Here is an 8,535-nt window from a genome sequence, read left to right on the forward strand (position 1 = left end):
CAAGAGGTGTGCAGGAAAGAATCTAACACTCACTATTTACTGTCACCTGTTTTATCTGTTCCAAGACAAAGAAAGATTCACAGTGGGAAGGAGTGACTGGTGCAAATATTTGAAAAAAAAAAAAAAAGCACTCCAGTCATTTGTCCAAGAGGCAACTACCTATGAAGACCTTTCCTCCTGCAGGGAGGGTTGATACCAGATAAAAGGAAGTGTGGGCCACGGGATGTTGGCTTGAGTGACAATAAAGATGTAGACAACTGTGATGGATGCCCCTTAGAAAAGTAGGCATGAAAGTTGCTTAACCAAATTTAAAATGCCATTCACAAGAAAGGAACTTGAGAATTACTTTATTCAGAAGTGTATTTGTTACACAGGACATGTATATTTTCAAAGGTGCTCACGGAATAAATTAGAAAATCATTATATACAACTTTAAATATATATCTCACAGCTGCACAATGCCCTTGGGGATCTGCCTGTGCATCCCACTGTGGTGGGTTAAGATCCCCTTTACAGCTGGATTTACTACACGATCAGTCGCAGCAGTAGCTCTCAGATTCTGACAGCTTCATCATGGCAGTGACTGCCTGAACACTTTCCTCTGCTGTTATTTTCTTCTTTAGTAAAATCTTAGCATAGGAATGTTAGAAGAATCATTGCAGGTACAAAAATTCTTGCCTTTTAAATGGAGTATAGATCCTGTCATTGGTTTCAACTGTTTTTCTACTTTTGATTTTCTTCCTACTACACTTAGGTTTGCCCTAGAGTAAAGTGTCTCAGGGGAGGTGAGAAAGACTGCTCAGAAGCCGAAGCCAGTCATTAACAGCACGGTTATTTCCATTAAAGGGGTAATGCTCATTTCCAATTTAAAGCGCCTACACTAAACAACGATATGCCAAAAATAAGTTAAGAATCCCTTCTATAATTAAAGAATAAACATTAGTGTTCTTTTAAGTGTCACACCCTTAGTATTATATCTACTAAAAACAAGATATATATTTTCATAATATAATCCGAAAGCTAATTTTTTCTTCAAGATTGAATGCAGGAAAGCCACAATCCTAGAATTTGTGAGGTTTGATTCAGGCAGATGTTTCTGATTTCTCGTGTCATTTCCAGAGTACCATTTCTCTGTGGAATGGGAGGAAATAGTCAACATTAGAATTTTTTTCTATCTTTAGCAACTGGCTGCTTCTATTCATATCCCTTTCCCAAGAAATTCCCCAAATACTTGGTCACTGTATGATTGCATGTGCTTCTCCCGAGGAAAGCCCTATCTCTCTCAGCACCTCCTCCAGAAAGCCTCTGCTAGGACTCAGTCAGAAACTTCCTTCTGAAACTCTGCAAAGGCTTCAAAGTAGGTGTCATTTCACTTGGCTCTCACTGCTATTGCATCATGGGTATTCCCCCATAACCCTGAGTACAGCGTTTTCTACATCAGAAACATTGAATGTCTATTGCATAATTAAATGAAAGAATAAATTTACAGTTTCATGATCTCATTGACAAGGTAAGTTCCCAGAGGCACAAGCTGTGTTTTATGCCTCAGTACGTATCATTCAACAAACTCAGTCTGTTCTTAGAAACTAAAGTTTTCTGGCTCACCCGTCCAGCCTACTACTCTGATGAGGGTTCTGGTGCAGGTCTTCAAATGAACTGCCCTAGAATCATGACAGACTAAACATCCCAGGGATAGAATTTCCCAAGTTAAACAGTAATCTTCCAGTCTCTTCAACTTCATCTTTAGTCTGGGAAGGTGCTAAAATAAATTCCTCCAGATTCTCCCCTTTTCCCATAAAGTCTACAAGTTTAATGAAGTCTGTCTCTGGAGCCCTGGTTATATTGACACATTCTATTCTGTCTATCTGCAGAATTGTTAGGGTCTCCGTGGAAAGAAGGCAGAGAGCTCAGCCAGTTTCTCATACGGCTGCCTTCAACTGCAAGTTCAGCCAAGGTGACTTCCACTTCTAGCCTGACTGAACTCTAGGGGTTCAGTCATGAAGCCCCCAAACAGGACAGTCTTATCTACATTTACATAGAAATAATAGACAAAGTTCACCAAGTTAACACGTTTACACGTGTATCTACATAGACTTATACGCACGCGCACACAAACATCCGTCTGTTTTCTTAAGGACGTCACAGTGAAGACAAACATTCAATTTCACTTGCCAAGTGAAATAAATTTTGAGGGAGTATTGTGTGCCAGGCACCGCTCCAAGCCCTTTCACGTGTGGTGACTCATTTGATTCCCACAATAGCCCTGCATAGTACGTAACAGTGTTGTTCGGATTTTTACCAAAGCACCGTAGGCTAAGTACTTTATCCAAAACTCCGCAGCTACGAGGTACAGGACTAGGGCTCAAAGTCAGGTGGGCTGCGTCTGGAGTTAGTACTCTTAATTCTCCACGTGCCCACGTCTAACTGTGTACACAAGTACCATACGAAAAGAGATTGCAACTCCATCCGATGCAATGAGGTGGAACGGGGGCCTGAGGAGTGTGGAAGTTAAGGAAAAGCACACTACTACAAAGTGACGTTTAAGCAGCCAATGAGCAGCCAGCCAGCCAGCCTTTAAGGGGCACCAAACCCAGAACTTTTGGAGATCTGGTTCGTGTGTCTTGGAATTGGGTCTTTTGAACTGTCATGTTTCAGGAGCCGGGAGGACAATTTGCTAACATAGGAGGGAGGCTCACTGGTCACACCTTGAAACAGGGACTTAGTTTTAGAATCAAAACGCAGACCAAAGAACAACAGAAAATAGGACTCTGGAGGTAGATAGTGTTTGGGCATCTTTGTCAAGGTTAGCTCGACTGACAACCGCAACCTGGCTCTTTTACTCCTCAAATCAGAAAAACAAAACAACAAAACAAAACAAAACAAAACAAAAAAAACAGCATTGCACTTAAAGCCCCAGTTTTATTGAGGGCTCCTTTTCCCCCACTCATTCACTGCAAAGGCAGGCATTTGATGCTCTGGGCTTACCTCAGTTTCAGAGTAGCCTGGGCAGTAGTTAACGAGGGCCGCTTTCGTTTCCAAAGCGAACGCTTTCTCAGGGAGTGACGGGCAGCCAGGGACAGGATTGAAGGTATGGCGGTCGATTTTCTGGAGACAAGCTGTCTGCTCACAAGGGGCAGAGAAATCGGGGAGCAAAAAATACGCCAGAAATTAAAAATTGTATGAAAGGGGTAGGGAAGGGATGGGGATAGAAAGGAAAGACGCCAAGAAGGTGTCTGGAATCTGAATCCAGAGTTGAGAAGAGAGAAACGGAATCAACCCACAGGAGGGAGGTGCCTGGCTAGAGTAGCCGAGAGTGTCTACTGTAAGGGCTTCCACCCTCGCTAGCTCCGCCCATCCTTTGAGGAGGCTTGAAGAGGCAGTGCTGACTGCAGATGCCCCGGAACCCAGGGAAGTGGTGTTTCGCCTTCGTTCCTTTGGGTCTTCTGATGGTCTTTTGTCCCCCAGGCAGAAGGGGATGCCTACTGCAAGATGCTCCGCCAAGACTTTTCCCCTAAGCTGGAGAAGTGGCGTCCTAGACTGAACAGCCCTGAGGTCTCCTATTGACTCAGCAGCCAGCATCTCTTGGAGCTCAACTGCCGCCTGCTGGGGCTCTTCCCCGCCAGCTCCCTTCCCGATGCGGCCACCCGGGGGAAAGCCAGCGCTGCTGCTGACGACTTTACTCACCCTGCTGTCACAGTCCTCGATTTGGTCGAACAAGATCTGGAAGAAAGCAAATTAGGAGAAAGATCTGAGTTGGAGGGAAAATCGTTCCCCAGCTCTTTGCTTCCAGGGTTCTCCGGAGTAGTTTAGTTTCCACCGAGTGACTTGACCCTACATGATGGACAAGAGGGTCAAAGATTCGGTTTTCAGTTTTTCCTAGGTTCTCAGAGGGAAACCCAGCCTGCGCAAGCAGGAGTGCCTGCACCTGGCGCTTAAAACCCACTTGCAGCAAAGAACTATTCCTTAACTGTCTGTATATGCTTGACAACCACCATACCTGCCTCTCTCTCTCACACTGTACCTACGAATGTGCATTTTCAAAGAAATAGTTACTACTATATATTTTTAAAAATTAAAGTCTGCCATGTCTCATAACAGTATCTTGAAGTATCTAGAACACTAGAAAGCTGGGAAACACAGCTCCACGTTTTAGCCGCCCTGCTCCTGAGTTCTTATCTCACCAAGATTCCCATTCTGTAGCAAGGGGTAGATAAATATCCATTTCTGTCACCAGCCTCTTCTTGCTTTGTAAAAGCCACGTGGATACACATTTTATATGCTAAGGTATTTAAAATGCTACTTCTTAGAAAGTTTTAGGATAGCCCCCCCCCCCAATTATTCCATTTCTTACAGAGTTGAATTGGGGTTTGTTTGATATCTGTCCTTACTTTTTTCATGAGAACATATATACATCCAAAAAAAAAAAAAAGTTTCTTACCCCATTCAAATCTTCAAGCAGGTCACGAGAAATTGTTGCACGATATATTTTCAAAATCATCTCGAAGTCACAGTTAGAAAAGTTGTAAGGTAGTGCCAGCCGTACCACTTGCAGGATAAAGAGGTACCTGAGAAGAACTGGAGAGACACACAGTGAGAAAATGTCCCCTGGAACACAGTTCCTACTTTGTTTCTCCTGGAACCATCCCTCCAAGCACAGAGAGCCTCTGGACCCTAGGACTGTGCTTGGGTATCAGCCGTCCCCTCCCCTTCCCAGTCCCTGGACAGCCCACATTCACCCATGCTGTTGCCTGAACTTGGAGTCTCCCTGATGCTCCAGTGCTGATCTCTGCCTCCATATATAACACCTCAACGCCTACGGGCTCTTTTCTTCTAGGCCAATGATTTTCTTTGATGTCATTCTTTCTTTATAGAATTCTAAATTGATGATGTAAAACAAAAGAAATAAAGCTAGCCAAATCTATGGAATTTTAACATTAGCAAAATCATCAGGAATTTCCCTCACCTTGCTCCTTTTTTTTTTTTTTTTTTTAAAGCTCTGCCCTAAACGCTTGCTACATGCTTAGATATGCTTTTAGAGATGGGTACCTCGTCATCGTTTTGACATCTTTCTCCTACTGGGCAGTTTCTATGACTGATCCTTTCTGCTTGGCAAAAACACCTAACACCTGCAGGTGCTCTAGGAGTTCGCTACTGATGCTGCTCCATCGTGCACACCCTGACCATCTCCCTTTCCATGGCTATGGAGAAACTCAGTGTTCCTATATGACAGATTTTGGAGAATGAGTGTAGCCTTGGAATAAGATAACTTTTTATTGAAGGCATTACACTGGAATGGGGCAATTGGGCAATTGTAGCCAGAATAGTGAGAACAGGAACAATGAAAAATTGAAATGTATAAGAAAGGGTCCAATTAGGCTCATCTTCAAAAACTCAGAATCAGGATAAGTGCCTAAGCTTAGTAAAGAAAAGTGGTGGTGGTGGTGTTGGTGGTGGTGATGGTGGTGGTGGTGGTGGTGGTGGTGGTGTGTGTGTGTGTGTGTGTATCTGTGTCTGTGTCTCTGTGTGTGTCTCTGTCTCTGTCTGCCTCTCTCTGTTTCTCTCTTTCCCTCCCTCCCCCCCCCCTCTCTCTCTCTGTGTGTGTGTGTGTGTGTGTGTGTGTGTGTGTGTGTGTGTTTTGTATAGAGGGGCACTTCATGGACCCAAGACTTCTTTCCTCTCTATCCAATTCTAAACGTATTAAGATTTTTAAAATGATGAAGTCAAGCATCCAGCTGGCCTCAAAACTTATTATCTTGGCCTTAATGGACTGAAGACGTCCTACCAGGAGTAGTGGGGGCTTGTCAGGTGCATGGTGCCATGGTGCTGTCGCAGGTATAAGCTTCTGGAGACCTGTCCATCACGCTCTCCTCCTGGCAGAGGAACGGCTTCTGACCTGCTGAGCTGCGTCATCCCAGGCTCTCCGCCAGGAAAACTTTGGGTGGCCTCAGGCGTGCGTCCCAGTGGCACCCATGTCAGGGATGGAGAAAGGAGCTAGATGGCGGGTTCAGATTTGTACTTCAAACCCTTGTGGATCCAGGAAAGGGAGTACAAAAACAAGAGCAGCCAAGTGAGTCAGGGAGAGCGCCTGAGAGGATGTCTCACAGCTTTCTGATTGGAGCAGCGCCAGTACTGGGAGCAGGGAAGAAAGACCAACAATGTCGACACAGCTGTTGAGATGAACCCCTACTCTACTGGAGCTCGGCCGGATGCCCCAGGCCCCCCTGACACCCAGTTCACCCCCCCCCCGAGTGTCCGAGCCTGCATCAGTCTAGTCCTTGGAAAGTTCCTAGGGGTCATTGCTCAGGGCAATGATGTGGGGTGCTCCACGTGAGTCCCTGAAATGTCACAGAGCACGCTGAGCCAGGGAAGGAGCTGGAAAATGATTCCATTCGGGAAAAGCACAGACTGGAGTCAGAGGTGAACTTTTCCCAGAAGGCCCTCAACAGCTGGACCCGGTTCTCTGGCATCCGGATGAGGAACAAAAGATTGTAGTAGCGACAGGAGGCTCAGAAGCATCTGCTTCGCCGATCACTTTAAAGACTCGAGCTTTAAATTTATGTTATGATAACTATGTCTGGATCGTAGCATCCTACCCCTCTTCCCATTGCTGCTTCTTACAATGATATGGGAAGATGCCAAAAGTCTGATTCATCTGGTGTGACAGAAGACATGATTCTGATAAGCAGCTAGATATTACGCAGGCAGAAGCAGTCTAGAGATTCAGATGTGATCACCGACTTGGGATCGTTCCAGGGGACAAAGGAAAGGAAATGGTGCTTGATTTTGCCGTCTTCACTCAGTTGCGGTCCCCTGAGGGAACCCACCTCTTTACTGGTAAACACGTGGTCTTTAAGGTTACTTCAATTACATTGCTTCTTTTGGGTAGACTGGTTTGCTGCAGGGCGCAGGAGTAATTGTTGATAGGGACCAGAATGTCAGACAGCAACCTGTTTTTCCCGATAAGGTTTGGCTTGGCACCCATGGGGGTGCACCCAGCCTACCTACCATTTTTGGTTTCTCCTTTAAAGTGTGTCTACAGTCTGCCTACGTGTAGGTAGATCTGAGACAGGCATGGAGCCTCCTTCAGGGATTTTTAGAAGGCATCGCTTTGCTTAAGCACATCACCTATATATCCCTGTGGCTTCCTTACTGGTGACATCTTAGGTCATTTCGATTATACTGACTTTCCCCTCTTGAAACATTTCGGTAGACTCAGTTACTTTAAGATTCTCATCACTTCCATGTTGACGTTGAGCCTTCTTTCTAACCTGAGCTCCTTTATTTACCCAGGCTTCTCTCAAACAGTGTTTTAAGGTAAATATACTCTGAAATTTTCCTGAACTTGCCTCTTCCGGACCTTGCTATGGGATTCTGATCACAGAGATGCAGAAACCAAGACTTCTTTAGGAAGCACAGACTGGGGTCCAAATGAACTGAGTCCCGAGCTCAGTAAAACAGGACCCTTTCAGGATTTTTGCATCTTCGTCTCCCACATGTGGCACTTTCTTATGTCACTGGTTATATTAAACCCAGGGCAGCATTCTAATGTGAAGGGAGGAGAAGGGAGAGCCTTTAGGAGAGCTGCAGTGGAGTGTCATGCATACTCCAGGGGAGGGGTAGCTTCAGGAGAGATGTCACATACGCTCAAGGGATCAGCTTGTGTAGCCTGCGTTTTCCTTAGATTTGCAGGACGTGTTGGTCTGAGTTCTGCAGCACTCTCCCTGTTTGTGCAGTGCTCACTCTGTACATGCTTGCCCTATTTGTGCAGTATGTTGGTCTTTAATGGTGTTCAATTTCATTTTATTCCTCTCTCTCTCTCTCTCTCTCTCTCTCTCTCTCTCTCTCTCTCGGCATGTTCTGTAATAATCGATTTGTTCAGTATTCCTACTCTGAAGCAGTATGTGGACATAACAGCACCAAAGTGAAATCCCCAAAACAACACAAGAAAGCGAGCAGGCAAGCAAAACCCGCTGAAGATAAGAACGGAATTGAGGGATGGGGAAGTGTGGGGGGGGGCGGACGGACATAGAAAATCATTATCAGTGCTGGGGAAAGAGACAACTGAGACGGTGACGTGATTCAAGTGTCAGACCCCTGAGGGACTGCAGACTACAGCGGGTTCCACAGCTTACTCACACATTCAGGGGAAGCCGAGTTTCCTTAGACCTGCCGATATCCTCATAGCCACTGCAGGAATGTTTCCCACTGAAACAAGCTTGCTACAGAGACTTCTGGTAGCTCACTGCTGTCATCTCCTCAGAGTCGGCTTAGGCTTATCTGGGGCTACCATCAGGCCAGGGCATCTTTGTGGAAATCCCTGTGGGACGAAGAGCTCTCTGTTCTGATCTTACTCTGTCTATTTACAAGCTGAACGTACGAACGGTCTCTCCATGTGCTGTTTGGGAAACCCTAGGTTGGATTACGACCGTGACACCTTCCTTTTGGTGGGAAATAGACGTGATGTCATTGGTAGAGCTGTGTGACTCCTCAGGAGTTTAGCAATATTCTTACCCATGGGGGAGGGCAGAAGATGAC

General features: G+C 45.6%; 1 protein-coding gene across 1 annotated transcript; it reads right to left on the reverse strand.

Moving 5' to 3' along the window:
• Window positions 1–319: 319 nt before the first annotated feature.
• On the reverse strand, window positions 320–5,910 carry Tslp (thymic stromal lymphopoietin). Its single transcript, XM_032886143.1, has 5 exons — window positions 5,862–5,910; window positions 4,439–4,575; window positions 3,685–3,720; window positions 2,986–3,120; window positions 320–1,131 (listed from the first exon to the last, which is right to left on the reverse strand). Exons 1-5 carry the CDS (start codon window positions 5,908–5,910, stop codon window positions 1,033–1,035), a joined length of 456 nt encoding a protein of 151 aa, XP_032742034.1. The 3' UTR covers window positions 320–1,032.
• Between the last annotated feature and the right edge of the window lie 2,625 nt (window positions 5,911–8,535).

Source organism: Rattus rattus, chromosome 15, assembly GCF_011064425.1.
Source record: "Rattus rattus isolate New Zealand chromosome 15, Rrattus_CSIRO_v1, whole genome shotgun sequence".
Classification (NCBI taxonomy): domain Eukaryota; kingdom Metazoa; phylum Chordata; class Mammalia; order Rodentia; family Muridae; genus Rattus; species Rattus rattus.

Bases quoted from the DNA above. Each gene is read 5' to 3' on its own strand.
- Tslp (XM_032886143.1), bottom strand. From the start codon at position 5,910: ATGACGCAGCTCAGCAGGTCAGAAGCCGTTCCTCTGCCAGGAGGAGAG. The intron at 4,576-5,861 runs GTGATGGACAGG...GTGTCTCTCCAG, and splicing joins TCCTCTGCCAGGAGGAGAGC to TTCTTCTCAGGTACCTCTTT. The intron at 3,721-4,438 runs GTAAGAAACTTT...GCTTTCTTCCAG, and splicing joins TGCTTGAAGATTTGAATGGG to ATCTTGTTCGACCAAATCGA.